Below are 21,855 nucleotides of genomic sequence, written 5' to 3'. Positions count from 1 at the left end.
CAAAGAAGCTAGTCATATACTATTCAGTATGGTTAAAGCTCCCAACAAATCAAACTAGACAAAACTAGACATTCTTGGATTTCCTACAAGTAATATGTGAACAACCAGCTGATCATGCCATGTCTTCAAAATTATATAGTAGAGAGTCCATATTTTTCCAGACATACAACCAAAACAAAAACAAATAAAAAAAATAAAAAAAATAAAAAAAAATAAAAAAAATAAAAAAAAATAAAAAAAAAAAGAGCCTTACATGTACTTCAGTTAGCCAACCCCCCCCCCTCTCTCTCACTCTGTGTGTGTGTGTGTGTGTGTGTGTGTGTGTGTGTGTGTGTGTGAGGGCGCGCGCACCGGCATGTGGGAGCAATGACAAAAGATGCCTAAAACCTCATTAGGCAAACCAATTTTGATGAATAAGAATACACTGCGTTACGTGAAAACATCAGACAAATTGGGCTCGAATTACAAACAGAATTTCTTTATTATTCAAGTGACTCTCTTACATATGAATTGACAATGGTATTTGTACAAAATTAGTTCTTAACAACAAAAAAGAAATTATATTCCTGCAATGGAATACTGAACACTAAAAACAATACCAGAATGCAGAAGTAACTGCTTAAAATAAATTTATAAGAGTCACTGAAATGTGAGAATAACAGGAACATAATACAAGTGATTATTATATATACATATTTTCCAGCAGTTGGATAATCATATGGAAATGAAAGGATCATTACAGATACAATTACTGCACTACAACACCAAACTATTAAGCACAGTAAACAGTAAAATACATGTATTATATAAACACCTTTTTCTGATTTCCACAGAAAATATTTCACATTTAGCACAGATAATATTTGAACAGAAATATTTCCTTCATTAAAGGAAAATTCTACTATACATCGAATAAAAATTGTACGGTAAGATAATAGCAGAACATTTAACTAACTAACTAACTAACTAACTAACTCTCTCTCTCTCTCTCTCTCTCTCTCTCTCTCCCCCTCCCCCCCCCCCCTTACACACACACACACACACACACACACACACACACACACACACACACACACACAGAGGTTTATACAAATAAACTACTAACTTGGTTTTACACAGAAAAATACATGTATTTTGTTTGCATAGGAATACATCAATATATGAAACATGATCACAGCAACATCCATACCTCAAAACCATCTTTTTCTGCCACTCGAAAGCACAAACACACAAGCAGTCTATGAAGGGGGTGGAACAACTTTCAGATAACATTTTCTTTTTAAATATACACTTAAACGTCATACACTGCTTACAGGAGCACCATATGTCTGACAATCGCCAAACTATTCTATGTTTCATATGTTCACAGTTACCACAAAACATACAAAGCTCCTTAAGGGATACGTTAACTGCATCAGATGACAAGTAGGCACACAGCCTCCATACAGATTCACTAATTTAGGTATCACATGCAAAGACACCATTACTTTATGCCCATGACGTTCAACTCGCGGCAGGTGGCAAAACTTTCTAATGTCATTTTCTTGAGCTGTTCTTGCCGTTGCCATTTTCGGCGTTGTCAAACAGATCGTGCTCCCAATGTGGTGAGCTCCGCTTAAATCCTGTAAGCAGAGCAAGGTGCCACACTTCAGCCCTCATTCAGACCAAGACTTTCTATATAAATGCATGCATTCACCGACACACACACACATGCATACTGAAACGTCATTTTAATTATTACCTTGTGCCTCTTGTATCTATCCAAATCCAGCGAGAAAGACACTATAGAAGAAACTGGAACTGTTGATGTAAATGCCAAACTGAAAAATCTCTGTACCTCGGCAAGAAGGAAACTGCATTATGCCAGATAACTGTACCCACCAGGCTGGCATAAATACTCACAAACTGAGACATGGCCACAGAACAGCAACTATTGATGACTCTTCTTTTGTAAAATGATGAAGCTGTTATGTCCTCCTCTTTTTCAAATTGAAATCTGACCAACAAAGCACATTACTGGGTCAAATACTAAAATTTGGACTGTCCATGTCATAATACAAAAAAAAAGCTATTTAATCATCTGACTTTGGAGTCTGCTCCTTAACAGACTTGCCACGACCCCCGATGGCCGGGCGAGCTCGGGGGACCGCGGGGGCCCGACATCAGTACATACTGTAAAAGCCTCCTGTAACAAGCGTTTAACAACTCAAATCAACTCAGACCACAAACATGAGGGCACAAGACATAATGTGTACTTTTCTTGTTGCCCACATAATAATATCTGAGTGTTTCCCTAACACAAAAGAAATAATCCTTCGCCTAAACTTCAAAACTTTCTCAGATAACTATCATCTTTTTTTCAATTTCAGTTTACAATTATTACATGACTACATCTTCAGATGTTAGCGTCAGAATTCAATATTATTTAGGTTCACTTTTTTTTAAATATTGTTGTCTAATACACATTTTCATCATCTTAGTGATCCCTATTCCTCCAGAACACTATCATTCACAGAATGTGGATCTGAACAACTCACTTTCTTATTTTATAGTATTTCATAATTAAATATTATATACAATAGAACCAGAGTTGTCTAGTATCAACTAAATATTATTCTGATAGAAGTTGGGAGTGCACGACTCTCATGAAGTGGGTAAATTAAGCTTTATGATGTTGCTGCACCAAGCAAGTTCAGTCAACATTGAAGCAAGATGAAAAATCATTCTTCTTTCCAGCAGGGCATACATAAGCCATCTGTTTCTGTTTGTGCTGATTATGAGCAATAAGATACATATCAAATGTATTTTTAAGACTTGTGTCTTAATACCATAGTCAAAAATTTCTAAGACATTGTGCAACATTTGAAAATCTGCAGAATGATTCAAATAAAACTGAAACTGATTAATACTCTAGTTGATCGTGAAAAACTAGACAGTACATAAAAGAACTGAAGAACAGTGCCATGAATTTCAAATGCAGCCTCTAACAGCCAGTCGTTTTTCAGCGATGACTCTGTTTTTGATGTTTACAGTATGGCAATTTTTCTTCCACAACGAGGGTAACTGACCCGGAGTAATGCATAAATGAACAGCAATAAAGGCTCATTTCAAATAAAAGTTCCCACTTCAGGGTCAACTTCCATTAATTCAACTTCCATTAACAAAATTACGTCACTTCAAAGGGACATATCAACAAGAATGCTTACTGAAACGTGTATTTTGTAATTCTGCACCAGTTTCAATTATTTCTGCAAGAACATGCAGTAGGATATGAGAGTACGATGAACAACTGTACAAGTCATATCACTATTATACCTTTCTGCAAACGCAAAGTGGCACCCGGCCAATGAAATTACCTTAAATACAATCCTTCAATGGCTCCAACAGAGAGTGAACACAATTCATAATCACAGACTTTCGAGAATACAAGTGTACTGCACAACTGTGAACAAACATGCACGTGAAGATCTGGTTCATTCAATAAACAGTATGGTATTCCAGCAGAGTACCTATGATTTCTGCAACAACATATAATGCTGATCCACCTTTTATGTTGGGCCTTATCACAATGCAACTCTATAAAGATAATTTGCTTGCAATTCAGTCACAAAAAAATCTGTGAAACCAATCACAGGTAAATATTTTCCTCTAGCCCCAGAAGCACTGTTGGTTACATTAAAACATATTCTAGATGAAAGATTATTTTGGCTCACAATAGAGCCAAATTATTCCTGGGGCAAAGCATGAAATCTCTTATCGCTTCATATTTTATACTGTTATATTTCTCCCAGAGTGCAAAAATTATTTTCTTTTGAGAGGAGCTGAAAAACTGCACTACTACAAACAGATACGGGATATCACCTGTTGTAATTAGTCAATAACAAGCAGTTAGTTTGACTACAGGGTGACGTCAAGCTTTGAGATGAAGACACCAAAAAAATGTTTCCGACACTGAACTGAGCCAAAATACTATACTTGCACAAGTAGTGGAGGATGTGACATTAAAACAGACACTTTTATTATTGTCACTTTTGTTTTAGTCAACTAATCACAATGAAATGATTACATACCATATTACAGAAGTCCTTACAAAGGTAACTTAAAATGAGTTAGAAGGGAGGAGGAGGAAGAAGAACAAGATGACAAAGAAGAAGAAGAATTCGGGTTGAGAGATGAGAATTAACATATTATTGATAAAAGTTGTGACAGGCAAATGAAGATAATTTTGGGAGTTTGTAAAGAAATAAAGATGCAACAGCTAAGCAGTGCAAGGCAACTTCAAAACATGTGCACCGAAACTGCTTCAAAGCATTTAATGACAAATCTGCCAGTACATACTATCAGATAGTAGTCAATCTTTCAAAGCAGCAAGAGTTAACACATGATTATCATGAAGTGGCCTTATAAAAGTGGCATTAATGGTAAGATGACCCAATTCAACTTCTAGTTCCTCTGTAAAAATATCATCACTCACTGTAAGACCTATTGTTTAAAAAAATGATTTCCAAAGTATTCACACCATTCATCATCATGTAACAAGCAGACTACCTAAGTATTAAGAGTTGTGCATCTGGTCTTATGACTCATGTCCTCATTTAAGCCCCACAACAGATTTTAAGTTGTGCAACAGATTTTAAGTTGTGCACAAACAAGTAACCTCTGTAGCTTAGGCTGTGGTGGCATTTTATTTGTTCAGCCATTACATATGCCTCATAGTGCAAAAGAACATTGCTTCTGTCATCTCTTACTCTCGGATAATTCTGTCATCATTCACTTGTATTCTAACAAACGGCAAATACTACTCCGGACTCATACATAATATAAAAATTTCTGATTGCATAATTACAAAGTGTCACATACGAGTAAAAACGAAAAATAATGGTATTACATGTTTTACATTACATAAAATTTAAATCAATTACAGAAAGCTCAGCCGTGCACAGCCAATAAAAAAATTTCTATATTAGATATGCCAATAATGTATGGAAAAAGGGGGAAGACAGGCATGTCCTGTATTATGCTTTCTAGTGCTTGTGGAGGACTATAGGGCCACTGCACTTACTGTTTTATATCGTAGTTCATGGTTATTAGCCACTAACTGAGAACAGGAGTAACAGTATGCATATGAACAATCAAGTACTGCATAATTTAACAACGGCATTATATTAACAAAAGCAATACATTTAAAAAGCAAAATAATTTATTATGATAACAGTGAAAAGCAGCATCACTGTACACACATATCTGCAAAGTCTAGTCTCTAATTCCAAAATGAAAGTAATGAATTGAGTGATGAATTTTCATATTTCATGTCATGCAAATTTATTGAGCAATGAGATGTGTTATTTATCTGCAAAACTTTTATTAGAAACAAGATTTGCTGAAAGGCCTTCAAAACAATGATAAAAACAACAGTCCACTAAGTTGTCAGTTCTCATTTCAGAGTAACAAGCTTGAGGATAATGCTTCACGGTGTAGCAAAGACAGTTTTAATGTTCAATTTCAATGTTTTGTTTATTCTGAGAAGAGCTATACAAAAATGAAAACGGTGTAGCTAGGTCTCTGAAAACAAGATTTCACCAATGTTTTTATAAGAATACCTTAATCTGACAGAGGAACAATAAAAGGCTGATATCATACAATGGTGAAGGAATTTAGCACTGAAAGAGTGACTGTTTTGATAGCTGATGAAGATATTTCAAGAAAATAGTGACCCACCTGCCACTGTACTCTCTCCAGCAATGATAGTTTACAGTGGACCAAGTTCTTAACAATATCGAAGCTGGAAAAACACAATGTGTTCTTGTCATTAGCAATTCAGTCTCAATGATATAAAATTATCTCCATGGAAGATTGGAGTCCTGATTGTGGGATGTTTGTCCTTCTCGACAAGGAAAATCGACAAGCTCAACTACAGCACAAATCACTTTTCATGTTCATTGTTTGTTCGTGTTTTTCAATGTAAGAGTATGAAAGATGACTGGCAAACTGCAATGAAATACTGAAATTTTACAACACAAGTATGGAATTCACAACGTAAGAGAAAAGATGCATATTCAACTGATAACAGCCAATGGCTGGTTTTACCATGGCATGCAGCTGAAAATAATTCCAGAATGATTTACAAAACTTTAATGGAATGTAACTAACTGAACATAATATTGCAAAAATCCTTAACAAAAGATAAAGTTTTTATGATACAATTCACTATATAAAAGACATAGTTAGGAGACACAAAATAAGTACTGATTACTGTAGTTCAACTACTGAATTCTCAATTCTCCATCAGATCAGACATGTAAAAACGCACAGATGCACAAGAGAGGGAATGTGCATATTACAGCAGGTAGAAATGGAGTAGGGGGGTCACATACATTTGTGTGTGTGTGTGTGTGTGTGTGTGTGTGTGTGTGTGCAGGTAGTCTGACAAGAAAAGCACGACAAAATTGAGATGCAAAATGTCATGTATTTTTATACCTCCTTTCTTGTGAATCATATTGTCGTGAAGTATTATGCCATTTTACATTCATTAGACACGAAAATGAAGATAAGCTTGCCCACTAGAATTACTAGACAGGGAGCAGAGAGGAGAAACATAATATTGATTCATAAATGACAAGAAACAAAATGCGAGTTGTAGAGAGGATGGGGGATCACAAACTAAGTCAATACATATGGCAACACTCGCAAAAAAATTATTGAAATATCAATTAATATCTTCCTGCAGCTTCTGTAATTTTCATGTAAATACATTAATAAATCACTCTATGGACAAGTCTTTTGTTTCAAACTTAACAGATGTTAAACACAGGGGTGGTCAAAGAGGTATCCCATTGTAGAGACTTTCATAATGTTTCAGTCATAATACACAACAAATGTGAATTATCTAACAAAAAGCAGCATATTATAGGCCTACTTCAAACAAATTATGGAAAGAAAGCATACACATTTTCAATTAAATGTAAAACATGTTTCGTGGAATTTAAAAAATAAAGAAAGGCATTTTTGAACAAAAGACTATCTACTGCCAATCAATTGTAATGGAAGTCTTCTGAATGATGCCTCTAAAACATGTGGAAAAAATTTCATAAAAATTTATATACAGAAACCAAGTGTCAGTTCTTGCAGCTCATATAGCAACAAAGCTTTCAAAATATGACTTACAGTCAAAAATTAAAACCATAAACTTTTTTTAATGATGAAAGAGTGTACGCAAATATGATTTCCCTAAACAAGGGGTGGCAATCAGATATCAGTTGCAATAGGTTAAAACTTACGTGGTACATAAGATCCTCGTCGACCAGTAGCTCGTCCACCCATGAATCCACGCATCGGGCCTCTTGAAAATGGACGACCACGCATCATACCTCTGCCACGCATTGGCCCACCACGCATATTTGGCATTCCACGGCCACGATGTGGAGGACGCATCATTTCATCACGATTATCGTGCTATAATGTTCAATACAAAACATTTATCAATAATGCTTTACGACACACCCACTATTACCATTTTCTTAAATTAGTAATAGTAATCGTAAATTAAAACAAATATTTGCAGACAATATTCAAATTGGAAGAGGAAATGCTTACACACGTAGTAAACTGAAGTTATTTGGGAGGAAAGAAATATTATTACAAATTTTCAATGACAAAAAAATGAACAATAAAGGTATTAGCACATTTTTGATGCACAATGGGAGGCACATCAAAAATTGAAGCTAATTCTGATTTACTTCTTGCATTTTGGATTTGTTTGTGTGTGTGTGTGTGTGTGTGTGTGTGTGTGTGACAGCTGGTTAATTATATACTCGCTTCCTCTTCCTGTCACTCAAAATTTGTTCATGCGACACAAAGCATGTTAATTGTTTCCTGAGGAAACACTGCGTCTTTCACACTGACATTTGGCTGCATTTTATTTCAACCTTGACACAGTGCAGTAACAAAACTGACTATTTTAAATAAGCTGAACACTACACATCACAGAATTACACAAAGTAAATAAAAATAGGTGTGACAGGGTTAAGGGTCGTGAAGCATACATAAAGATGACAGGGTAAAAGTGACAACAACTCATAAAATTAAAATCTCGCAACATAGTTCCTCGTCAGTAATATTTAATGGTTTTATATTTTGGGCAATTACTGGATGAATAATGCAATGTTCCTTATCTCCTACGTTATTTACAGACGCTAAAAAAGAGATAGAGGGGCTGGCCAGTACTTACCTCAGCTCAGTACAGCCGATAGATACACAAAAAACAGAACCGAAAATTTACGTTCCTAGCTTTCGGAACAAATGTTCCTTCATCAGGGAGGAGAGAGGGGAAAGAGAGGGAAGAAGGGAAAGTAGATTCAGTTACTCACAACCCAGATTATGAAGCAACAGGGAAAGGAAAACAGGGAGGGAAGCTTCCCTCTGACAACCATGCCTCCATCCTTCCTACCCTCCCTGTTTTACTTTCCCTGTTGCTTCATAACCTGGGTTGTGGGTAACTGAATCTACTTTCCCTTCTTCCCTTTCTTTCCCCTCTCTCCTCCCTGATGAAGGAACATTTGTTCCGAAAGCTAAGGAACGTAAATTTTCGGTTCTGTTTTTTGTGTATCTATCGGCTGTACTGAGCTGAGGTAAGTACTGGCCCCTCTATCTCTTTGTTAGTATTTGTTTCACATCTTTATATGAGACTTTCCATTAATCATTTAGTTATTTATAGATAACTGAATAAAACCTTGTGAGGTTACAAGCAGTTAACATGCAGTATAAATGGACACACGTTTTATCCATAACTGCAGATATCTGTAACAGCTTTAGTTTCTCGTGGAAAACAATTACATGGTGTGCACGGAATTAATGTCACTGACCAATACATTCTCATAAGATCATTTATAACACTAGTTCAAATTAAACAATCGGAAATCCAGGCTGGATTAATGACAATATTATGGATAGGAGAGACTGCTACTCACCAGATAAAGGAGATGCCGAGTAGCAGACAGGTACAACAAAAAGTCCTTTATACATCTGAGCTTTCGGCCACAAGACCTTCTTCTAAAGTAGAAAAGAGACACACACACACACACACACACACACACACACACACACAAAGCAGAATACATACACATGCACACAAATGACCACTGTGTCTGTCCACTAAGGCCAGAACCAGCATTTGACATCAGTGCCCTGAGATAGTGGTCATGGGTGTGTGTATACTGCTTGTGTGAATGTGTGTATTTTCTACTTTAGAAAAGACCTTGAGACCAAAAACTCAAAACATTTACCAGTCCTTTTGTTGTGCCTGTTTTACAACTCAGTGTTTCCTCTTTATGGTGAGTAGCCATCTATTCTTTCTATAATCTTGTCACTAGTTCAAATTACATTCATAAAAAAATGAATGAACTACATTCTGTCAATATTCTCAAGAACAGAAGTTACAGCATTCTGGAAAACCTAGTAAGAAATATAAAATAATAGATGAGCTTCCAAGGGCATACAGGGAAAACAAAGAACTAAAATCACTACTAAAAAATTAGAAACTTCAAAACGTATGGAACATGGAGTGATTCTAAGAGATAGCAAAAGTAACTTACTGCAAGCCTGGAATAGAAATGATGTTGATAAATAAATGGAAATTTAATTACTTATTTTGTTTTCCATACTTGCAAGAGTGAAATGTGTGTAAAACACTTTTACTCTCCAAGCAAATGTTTCTATTACTGAACTGTGTGTGGCAGTTACAAAATAGTATCAATAGTGTCAAGTAAAATGGAAAAACCACTACAAAAACTAACGAGAACAAGATTCATATGCAGGTTTACTCATATGAAAACATTTTCAAAACACAGCAATTTCATTTTGCTTTGGAGTTCATAATAATGACATACACCATTACAATCACATAATTTTACATTTACCAATTTGGAAGCTCTTCAAGTAGCATGGTAATCAGTGAAACAATACCAGAAAATACTCACTTCAAAGTAAGAGCGACCTTTAGGAACATACTCTGGATCAATTTCCCATGGCTTCATAGGGTGAAAGCGTTCTGGTGGTGGGGGATGTTCAGCATGAAAACGCTCCGGTGGAGGTAAATGGTGCTCATGGCGACTTCCATGAGGTGGTGGAGGCAATGGACTGGGGCTTCGGCGCATCTCTCCACGTCTACCACGATCATAATCTTCAATCATTGTTCCTGCTCAAAGCAATCCACATTCATTACTTGAGCACAATAAACGGACAGCATAATAAGAAGTGGTAAGAGCAATAACATAACAAGAGCAATTTTCTCTTGTCTGACGAAAAAACTATAGCCTTTGTAAAGTAACACATACTGTCAACCTTGAAATTAAAGTTCCCTCACTATCTGCAACATCTTTTTCCAGAGCCTTTCAAATTTTCTATGTTCACAATGTTACTTCACCCCTGCTTTTGCTTTATCATAATTATACGTTTGTGCCATTTATGCTTAAAGAAACAACATTCAAGGAGAAAAAGAAACAAAAAAATTGTATATACCAAGGCTAGTGAAACTTTGCACTTGACATATGCGTTTCAGGTTGGCAGCACAACAGTTTGAAAAGTGAAGAATAAGAAGCGCGAGGCACCAGGCTTGCGACACAAACCAATCCCAGTGCAGTAATCACTTTCAGTCATGATGTAAAAGCTCTCGCATTGCCGGCTTCGTTTTGTGTGTATGTAAACAACGCGCATTGTGGTTAGTTTCTACTGTGTGCTTGCATTGTTCTGTGCTTCAGAAAATTCTGATACATGAAAAATGTCATGGAAAACTGGTAACAATCCGTTGCATCAAGGTGTGCCACTAAACAGCTAGACACTGGAGTTATTACGTAGAGCTCTTGAGTTTTGTGAGCTGGAGAAAGAATACATAAGTATTCATGGAGAGCCCTCAGTTCCTGCTAATAAAGTAGTGGAACACACATCAAAAACCCTCAGACTTACTGCAAGAACAGTAATAAGTAAGGGAGTGTTACTGCTAAAGTTGAGAGATGTAGACTTGAGCTATAATGATTCCGAGGCATCCGGATGAGATAATTTATTTTTAGCGAATCCTGGAAACAGCAGCCTCACCCCATCACCAACAGATTCTTTCCAGAGGAGGCATATTTAAGCTTACTGCAGCAGGAAAGAGTTTCCTACCATGGCAAAGTTGCTAGTGTCTTTAAAAAAAGGTGAACTTTTCAGGGACAGGAAAATTTCACTGAAAATTGTGCCGAGAAGTATGTGTTTCCATTACAAAGCAGTAGATCGGTGGAAATTTCTCTTAGAAAAGGGGCATATTGTAATGGCTCCATCCATATTCTTGAACAAAATTGTGGACAAGGACATTCATTCCATAATATGGCTAGATGAAACGGTGGTTAATGCCATGGAAGCTGTCAGTAAATGCTTGACGGATGACACTCCAATAGCCAACAGGAAGAGGAGCAAGATTAATTGTGGTCGACGGAGGTTCCTCCAGTGGTTTAGTTCCTGATGCACTTCTTGTTTTTCGGTCAAAACAGACATATGATTACCATGAAAATATGGAACACACACGATTTCTTAAGCGGCTCAGAAACCTATTAAGATAGTTTTCTGCCCCTACAACAATTGCACTGGGCAATGCTCCATATCATTCAGTGATACTGAACAAAGCTCCGACAACAAACGACTGCAAAGAGGTTATGGTGCAATGGTTACAGGCACAAAATATTGCTGCAGATATGAGAATGACGAAGCTTTTGTTATATCATTTGTTAAAGAAAATAAGCCTATGACGCTTACTTATGCAGTAGGCAAAATTGCCAAGGAGAAGCATCATACTGTAATATGGCTGTCACCATACCACCACAATTTGAAACAAATAGAGTTAGTATGGAGTGATGTGGAGACATATATAAGGAACAATAATAGGCCCTTTACAATAACAGAGGTGGCTATTGCGTGAAGCTCTTGTGACTGTGGATGCAGCCTCTTGGAGAAAAAAGGTTGAGCACATTGAAAAACTTACTCAAGCAACACAGACAATGGAAGGTATCATTAGTGATCACGTACAGCTAACGATCTGTCTTGATGATGACAATGATGAAGATGGTTTTGGTGTCAATTCCAACAACAGTGACGATTGGAGGAGCTGGATGGAATTGCGCCACTGTCACCGTAAATTGGTGAGTGAAAAGCTATGAATATTGGTTATTTATTGCATCACTGTCATAGTAAAATCTAGAGCGAGAAGTTACTACGTCTGTTACTCTTTATTTTGTAAACTATGTATCAAACTGTTTTCAAGATAATTGGTCATCAAATGCTTATTTCCTGTATTTCTTTGCTCCGTCATCAAAAGCGAGTACTTTGTTATACTTGTATCTACAGTATTACTTTGTTGTTTATTTGCTGTCACTGTGGTAGCAACTCAAAGAGGAATTGTTATTGCTCAGTAGCGGACGTTTATGGGGAGGAACGGAAGTCTGTATCGTCTGCTGTGTGTATTGAGGCTGCTGTTGCAACATCACTATTGCAGTATAGTTCATCTAACTTGACATGATGCGAACTGTCAAGTGCAATGTTTTACCGGCAGAAGTATCATTAACATAAAATGACTGTAGCGAAGTTTTGGCTTTCAACCAGCGTTTACAAACATTACACGGTTAACGTTCTTGGGGTAGAAGTCGTTAAAAACATGAAGTATGCATGCTGCTAGGTCTTTGTTTCCTAACACTGTCAATAACACAATTTTTTATGTAGTATTGTTCTGGGTTGGGATGAAACTTCAGTGTTAGTCTAAATAACAAAGTTGGCACTGATAAACAGGAGGTACAGTATCCTTCTGCACAATACACGAACTAGATTTAAATTGCAACGAACGGAGCACCTTTTGTAAAAAATGTATGGACCACATGGAATTTCACTATGGAAAGTGCAATAAGCAATTTGCGGGCAGATGTTATCAAGCAGTGTACGTCGTACAGTTTTGAAAGAATTATCAAAATTGTATGGAAGTTAATATTGTGTTAACTATTCCTGATGCTCATTTCACTCACAGCTATTTAAATGGTGCTATTGGGTCACATTCTAGCCACCACTTCAGAAATCGCTATGGGTCACATCCTAGCCACCACTTCAGAAATTGCTATAGACCCATAGCGATTTCTGAAGTGGTTGATAATTCTTTCAGAATACATCTATCTTTTTGAAGCCTTGGTTATACTGGAATCTGACAGCAAAGCTAAATTTTAACTTCATATCTGGCTCTATACTGTGTATACAGATTCATTATGCTGCAGCATATCTGCATACAGGTAATAAGGTAATATCATGAACGTTTATGAAACATAATTCCCTCATTAGAGCAACGATCTTATGTAATTAAACATCATCACCCATTGTGAACTGCTATCCCATATTTCACATATTTTTTCTTAGCAGATGATGTAGCAAATTTTATGATTTGAAGTTATACATACTTCTTGTGTACAGTTTGGTGTCATATACATGTATATGTGTGGATGGATATGTGTGTGTGCGCGCGCGATGTGTACCCGTCCTTTTTTTCCCCCTAAGGTAAGTCTTTCCGCTCCCGGGATTGGAATGACTCCTTACCCTCTCCCTTAAAACCCAAATCCTTTCGTCTTTCCCTCTCCTTCCCTCTTTCCTGATGAGGCAACAGTTTGTTGCGAAAGCTTGAATTTTGTGTGTATGTTTGTGTGTCTTTCGACCTGCCAGCGCTTTCGTTTGGTAAGTCACATCATCTTTGTTTTTTGATAAATTTTTCCCACGTGGAATGTGTGTGTGTGTGTGTGTGTGTGTGTGTGTGTGTGTGTATATATATATATATATATATATATATATATATATATATATATATATATCAAGCCTACTAATCACTTTTGGACTTCTAAATTTCTGATGCAGACATCAAAACTTTGGAATATATTTCAAACCTAGAAGAAAATTCACCTCAAGAAATTGGAACAAACTATAATTCTGGACTTTTTGGTGGATAAGAACAAGTAATGTGTTCATGAAATGTAAAACTTATGTAAGACAAAGTGTTTCAAATTAACGGTCCTTACGAATACAATTGCACTGATGTTTTATAATATACAGGCTTAGAAAACATTTCCTACCATCTACATTTTCCCAAAATTTACATTACTTTTTAAACTAAGCTGAAACACATAAAAGACAGGTTCTACTGTATATATTTCCAATACATTTGTTTAAATATGACAACTCACCTCTTCGTCGCTCACTGCTACCAGGTGGAGAAGGCTGAGGCATCATCGGCCGACGTTCCATGCGTTCCATACGTTCCATACGATCCATACGTTCCATACGATCCATACGTTCATCACTACGATCTCTGCTTCCACGGCGATGGTGACGTGAGTGACTTAGCTCCCCACGGTCATGGTCCCTACTGTTATAGAATTGTGTATTTACCAGCAGAATAATAATGACAACAACTAAGTAACATGACTGAAATACCTAGAGACATATAGTAAGTATCAAAGCGTCTTAAAGATCAACACAGTACTTCTATTTGCACAAAAGCTTACAAGGTAACAAATTAACTCGCATTTTCTAAACGTTTCATATGATTAAGTATAAAAATGGTGTTAGATCATCTCCAAAAATTTAGTCAACCTGACATCTGTGACAGGAACTGGGCAGAGACTAACATCCCCTATTAGGCACAAAGCTCTTTTCCCCAATGACAACGTTAACAAAAGGACTAACAACCCACTAATTACAAATACAACAGAATTTGTGTTATTTTCACAAACTAAATACACTGGAAATTATGTAAAAAAATATAGAAGTACCACATCCTATTGCAATACAAAAATGGCTCTGAGCACTATGGGACTTAACAGCTATGGTCATCAGTCCCCATCGCAATACAGTGACATGGTTGTGTTCTGGAGGTAACAGCTAGCTAATATGAAAGCAATCCCCCCCAAAAAATGGAATACAAATGCTGGCTACATCTGTCAGCTGTGCACACCATCATATCAATTGGTGAATCAAGTACTCTTATAGTGAGGGCAACAGGTGTGAACACACACACACACACACACACACACACACACACACACACACACACACACACACCTCCTTGCCAGTTACAGACGGACCATCAGTGGCAAGATTATTTAAGTAAGTTACTGTGTGTGATCAACAGATTTGGGTGGAAATAATATTAAAAAACAAACTACAGCTGAAGCAAAATTGAGTAAGGGAACATAATTTATGACAATCAAGAAAATAATAAATACATAACAGCTTGGACAGAATTGTCACCTTCTGCATAATGATGGCAGACTGTACATGGGAAATCAATTCTTGTACAGGTAATTATGTGATATACTGTAACAAAGTTCAAGCAAATCAGTTACAGCTAACAACATTTGAGATAAAAATATATTTTGTTGAACAAAAAAGGTTTGACAGAACAAGAAAGGTATGGAGACTTGAATCAAGCTGATGTGCGACACATTTCACGAACTGTTCATCGAGACTCTGAAGTGTTTGATAATGCTGAGAGGACAGAATGTAAACTAAATCTTAACAAAACCTGAAGAAATAGAACTGAAATTTATACTCTGCGATTTTTTGTGACTGGAGTTAAATTTGCAGTATTTGCAATATTATTCAGTATTTTTTTCTGTGCCTGATCCGGAAGGTTCTGCAAAGTTATGAAGAGCATTCTACAATGAACTATCAAGTGAATGAGTCAAATGAAGGTTCAGCACAAAAGAGCATTCTGTCTGAAACTGGGTATTTCTGTACATAACATCTACGATAAATCACTTTTCTGGTGTTAGACCAACTCCAAAAATTCAGTCAATCTATCTGAAGGTATTGGAGGAGGAGGGTGTGGTGGTTAAAGGGCTGAAGGACAGTAGCTGTCACAGAAAGTTAAAATTATTGAGGTAATGGCAAAAACTGCTCTGTAGACAGAAGAGGTGGTGCCTGAGGAAAAAACGGCTTCCGAAAGTGGGAGCTTAATTAACACTTGCTGAAATTGAGTGGAATTTCGAGACATTTCACAATGCATTGCAAATGGCAGCATTCGCACAGACTGTCAAAAAATGGAACAACATGGTTCTGGACGTTAGCATCGAGGTATCAGGAAGGAAGCTTGGCATTAATGTTGCTGGTGGGAGGGGAGGGTGGCGGGGGGTTGTCTTCAGCTAACATCGAAAATTAACATATTTTCGCCACGCTTACTCAGATTGCTGCAGTGCATTTTGTGCTGTTGCATTTTTTTAGTCTTTATTTTATTATTTTGCTATGTTTTCATGATGCATTGTGGATGTTCCACAACAACTTCGATCGTTTCAACAATGAGTGTTCTTTCATAAGTGGGGCAAGCTATCTGAAAGCGGAAAAGATTTATGTTTTAAAATACCTGGCAGAGAAAAGACCAACATTGTGCATAAACAGGAACATAGCAATCTTCATTAAGTAACATTTTTTAACACTGAATGAGTCAGTTCTACTGAAGGAAAAAAGTTTTTCCATGTTTTTTTGGTAAGAAAAAAAAAAACAATATGAACAATGGAATGCCTCTATCTATTGCTTTCTATTCTAAACTTAGTGTGTTTGTACACACACACACACACACACACACACACACACACACACACACACACACACACACACACACACACACTCTTGTGTGTTGGGTGCTGTTCTTAGGTTAGTTAGGTTTAAGTAGTTCTAAGTTCTAGGGGACTGATGACCATAGATGTTAAGTCCCATAGTGCTCAGAGCCATTTGAACCATAAATAAATGCCGATGTTTTGAGAAGTTTGGACAAGGCTTTTCCTATTGTTTTACTTCTTGGAAGTGTACCATGTAAACTTTATCAACAGCATCCATTATGAAGTTTGCTTTGGCAATTAATAAATCTCAACACTACTAGTTCTGAAAATCTAATACCACGTTCTGATTTTTGGGTCACAGATGTACTTCACAAGCTCACTTTCACAGTTTGGTAATGAGTTAAGTGACATTGTGTTGACATTCAGTCCACTATGAATACATCACCATCTACACAGGGTATATATGCGGACATGGGAAAAAAAACTCTTGGATTTCCCAGTTAAAACTACACTTTCTCCCGGGTGAAAACACAATTTTTCCGTCTTAAGTAAAAGTATATTTTTCCCTCGGAACTGCAAAACTTATCAAACCTTTGAATAGTTATGGCTTTATACACGGGCGTAGAATTTCCCCGCACTTTATAAAATGAAACTCAGAGGAAGAAAGACACATTTAGGAAATATCTTTGATGTGCAGCAACATGTACACTGCGTATTTTCGTATTATGAAAGTATACATTGGAATTCCACCAAACACCGCATGCTACTTTCCAAATCACTGAAATCGAGATTGCAATACGCTTTTGTAAGCCAGTCGTAGCTCATGTCACAAGAACTCGCCAGCTGATGACAGCAGATATTCAGAGCATAGGACACATGATGTAGTCAGCCAACAGCAACAACACTGTTAAGTAGCACGAACACACAAGCAGGGAAAGTTAACAGTTTAAATTAATATACATAGTGTTGCTACAAGAAAAGCAAAGCCTTCACATATAATATTGGTCTCTAAGGTTAATAAGCTGCAAGAGAAGTGAAGCTTTCGCATCTAATGTTGATTTTTTTGCGCGTGTTACACTTTAAGATATATCACACAAATGTGTCAGTAAAATTTTTAATAATTACATAAATATCTGATCTTCAGGGTTCGAAATTCTTCCAAACGGCTCGTCATCAAGGAGTTGATTTTAAATGAGAGTCAAGCGCTCTGTGATTTAAGAAATTCATGGTACATCCTCACACATAGTTCAACTTATGTAAAAGGATATTTACTTTGAAAGTAACGCTTTTCAAACCACCAAACGCAATATTTTCCAGCGACCTGTTAGAAATAATTTGTTTCGGCAGTTGCCAGAGAGCGCAGATAAGAAGCAACATCGCGCTGGCACAGCTACCACGACGTAGGAAAACCGTATGCTCGCACGTGTAAAATGTTGACAGATCATACATTATGTCATAAAAGAAATAAAGACATCAGAGGATACTCCAAGAGTATCGGAATTTCGTGAACCATATTAAAATGTGCACATTTAAACTGCAACTTAAAGTACACATTCGTATGTCCAGATTCCCAATGAAGTAGACCTTGACCTGATATTAAGCTTTTCAGTGTGGTTTTCGGGATGTAAATTTTCTTGGAGCACCAGTACTGTATTATATCATGTTTGTTTGTTTATTATTCTATAGTGCCATACGTGCTAGAAAATGAAAACGTGCACTTGAAACACAGTGAACAGTTGAAACTAGCCAGTACTGTGGAATTAAACATGTCGTTACAAATACATCATTCACTGCCTCTGCGGAAAAGGTTAATAAAATTCAAATTTCTTTAGCAAACAGACAAAACTAACTGCATTGTTCTGCAAGGCGATTAATGTTAGACTGTCAGAAAGGTGGAAATAAAATAAAATCTGAAACTAATAATATATTTTAGCCTTCTGTAATTATGTGAATGTATTTAAATTCACTCGGTAGCTCCTGGCCACAGATATCCATTTTGTTTTCAGTTGACGTGAGAGTAAACGAAGGGGAAACAGCAACATCACTAAATGTTAACACAGGTCACATGGAGAGTACCCACTGTAACTTAGACTGCTCTGCACATCAGCCCTGGGCCTACAATATTTGCAAACTGGGTCAACACTAAAAAACATCGAATTTTCTAAAACATGTTCATCTTGTAGAGTACACCTTTCTTAAAGGCTGAAACATAAAACGTGTGTTCAAGGAAATGTAAGACATATTTGGTCTTAAGTATGCCAAAGTGCAGTGCCACGCCTCTTCATAAAGCATTATTCTACCTCTTCATAAAGCATTGTTCTACCACACATCACTGTATTTCGCTCTGTGGAATTGAAACGTGCATATTTTGTAATGGATGCCATCAAACTATATTCAGGAAAGTGGAAATTGAAACATTCTGTCGTGCCTCTCCTGCTTCCCCGTCAGCCGGTTTGACAGCATGACCGACTTTTTTTTTAAATAAAAAAAAAAAATAAATAAATAAATCTCACAATTAATTGTGGATCAGATTATTTGTAATTGCGATCACAAGAACTCCTCAGAAAATTTGATCTCTTTACTGACTATTAGCTAATAACGTGCTGTTTTGTGTGACATAAAATTAAATATAGGATACACAAAACCAATAAAAACATGAGATAGGATAGAAGAAATATGTAATTTCTTGCCTTAGTTCCTAGCATTTTTTTCTCTCTATCTTGCTACTGCTTTACATGGCGTGCTTTCCTTTCTGTGAAAAAATCTATTACCTCATCAAAGTTAGTCAAACATTTTGCTACATGAAAAATTGAAGTGTCGTTATCAAGTACTGAAAAAGCTGTTAACACAAACAATACCCAAGACTGGTGTGGTCTCTCGATCTGATTATGTCTATTATGTCACTGTCTGCTACATAAAACAAAACAGGCCTTTCTAATATGGCAGCAATTTTGTAACACACAGCAAATGAACGAGACTGTTTTGGCACAAATGGTCATTTTTATGACACGACAGAATATAATTCACGTAGTACAAATATCAAATGCCTATTAGACCTACTACAAGCAAAAAGCTTAATGTTAGGAAATAGTTTCACATTTCATTCATATGCACCAATTTCTCAAGCATGAGATTGAAAAGTAGTATTATGAAATTTTTACGTAAATTTGGAATCGTCTTATTTTTCCATAATTTGTGTGATATCCCCGTTTGTTCTCCTTCCTTGTTCTAACAAACAATCTTGTCATGGCCAATTCTGTAGCTATTCCTGCCGATGTCAAAACTTGCTCGCCGAGTAACTTCACTAACCCTGCCAGAATCACTGGTTTAGGTATCCTGCAATTATTTTCTGGTTAGGCGTTATTATGTATTCGTACAACACATTTTCCACGTTACTTCCAGACTAGAGCTTAAGCGGCCGCTAGCCGGAGACTGTACTACTGGTCCTTACTAGTGTAGTGATCTGGCCAAAAATTTTCTGTCAAAATTTCATTTTCTTGGATACACCGAGAAGATAATACGTAATCTTTCTCACCTGTTATTCCTGTTAGTCGTTTATTTCCATTCTGGTATTCTGAATCTATGGAATCCGCTAGTAATTACAACAATGCTGATCATTCGCAAACCAAGTCAACCACATAATCATACAGCAATTGGCATTCATTCGTTCGGCTGTTCTCCGTTCAGCTCGTTTAGCCCCATCCCCTTTATTTCTAGATGTGACGAGGATTCTCCGGACAGAAACATCAAGTACACTATGCATGCTTTCAAAAATCAACTTATGATTCATTCAGAAATCAATTTAAAATGTGTTCAAAAATGTTTAAAAACCAACAGGGAAGCGTTTCAAAATCATACGAATAATCGATAGACAAACGTGGTCTGGATGCTATGCGCTTTGCGAAACAAGCTTTTTTTCCCTAAAGAATATGAATTTGGTGCCCCCTTTGCCCAGTAGCATCTAACTGCTTGCTACGACTGCTTGCACAGCCAACAGCCATATTCCTGTAGCCAGAAGCGGGAGAACCTACTACTCAAACACGACTCAACTGCGAATGCGCATGAGCCTGCTCATAACTGCTGAAACGAATCTAATGTAAACAGTTGTGACTCCACACTCATCGGAGGCAATTTGTTGTTATGAAGCATTCCATAGTCTTCCTAAAGCCTTTGACACATTTTCCAGTTGGCAGACACTTGCTTGAGCACTGTGTTTCGTCGTCGTATATGGCACATTTCCTTTGCAATTTAAGTAATTTAAGTTTTTTTCGTTTTTTCTCTCGTTTACGTTTCATTGTTGAAGTATTATTCTGCAGTAGCAGGGTACAATAATATCCTTTGTTAGAGCATCGGTTCTTACCAGTCAAAATTACAAAAATTTAACTGAAAACTAAAACAATGAAAAATTCCCGGAATTCTAGAAAAATCCCGGGTTTTCCCGGTTTTCTCCCAGATGAAAAAAATTTCAGCGTTTTTCCCAGATCTCCCAGTTGTCCCAGGTCGTATACACCCTGAAGTAATAATTTGCATTGTCAAGTGTGCTTCACTTTATATAATAATTGACTACTTAAATCTCATGCTGGAGTCCAGCACCATTCAAGAAACTTCACTGTAATACAAACACACTGTGTGTGTACTGCTATTATTTGGAATTTTACTTCACAGAAATATGAAACTACAGACTGGTATCTTAACAGATGTTAACGTTTCGTTTCAGTAAACGGAATAATTTTGGTAATGTAAAGAACTCTACTTGCTTATATAATAAGTACACGGTCACACCTGGCCCTGACGAAAAGTTCACTGAGATTCAAATGTTTAAAGAAGCAGCCAGTAAAACTTAAATGGAAACTAGAAAAACTGAAAACGGAGGGACTGGCAAAGTGCTATGCTCATGAAACAAGACAACCTAGCTAAGAATTTTCAACATGGTGGAGTAAATGAAGACTGAGATCAAATTAAATCTGGTATATACAAAGCTGCAGAAAAGATAGTTGGAAGAACTGAACCCAAAAACAAGAGGAAATGGATTACAGCAGGTATTGCTGAGCTAATAGGAAACTGGAGATTATACAAAAATGCAACTGTTGAACAAGGAAAGGCTGAATACAGATGACTAAGGAATTAGTTAATAGAAAAGCTAGGAAAGCAAAAGAAAATTTTCTTGAAGAAATGTGCAGAGAAGTGGAAGAAAATATGCAAAACGGAAGAACTGATTTAGCCTACAGAACAGTAAATCAATTTT

At 36.7% G+C, this 21,855-nt stretch overlaps 1 protein-coding gene across 6 annotated transcripts in view; it reads right to left on the bottom strand.

Annotated features, from left to right (window-relative positions):
• Nucleotides 1-457: 457 nt before the first annotated feature.
• The window catches only part of LOC126458365 (serine/arginine repetitive matrix protein 1-like), a 178,048-nt gene continuing 156,650 nt past the window's right edge, over nucleotides 458-21,855 (bottom strand). For 3 of the 6 annotated variants that reach the window (XM_050095336.1, XM_050095337.1, XM_050095341.1), the window contains 4 exons: nucleotides 14,238-14,419; nucleotides 9,975-10,192; nucleotides 7,278-7,452; nucleotides 458-1,622 (listed from right to left, as the gene is read on the bottom strand). In XM_050095336.1, coding sequence (XP_049951293.1) covers nucleotides 1,537-1,622; nucleotides 7,278-7,452; nucleotides 9,975-10,192; nucleotides 14,238-14,419 — 661 coding nt within the window. In that variant the 3' untranslated portion in view covers nucleotides 458-1,536. Of the gene's footprint in view, nucleotides 2,186-7,277; nucleotides 7,453-9,974; nucleotides 10,193-14,237; nucleotides 14,420-21,855 lie in introns of all 6 variants that reach the window. The other 3 variants (XM_050095340.1, XM_050095339.1, XM_050095338.1) reach the window with 3 other exon arrangements.

Source organism: Schistocerca serialis, chromosome 2, assembly GCF_023864345.2.
Source record: "Schistocerca serialis cubense isolate TAMUIC-IGC-003099 chromosome 2, iqSchSeri2.2, whole genome shotgun sequence".
NCBI classification, from domain to species: domain Eukaryota; kingdom Metazoa; phylum Arthropoda; class Insecta; order Orthoptera; family Acrididae; genus Schistocerca; species Schistocerca serialis.
This window is presented reverse-complemented; position numbering and strand designations above follow the sequence as displayed.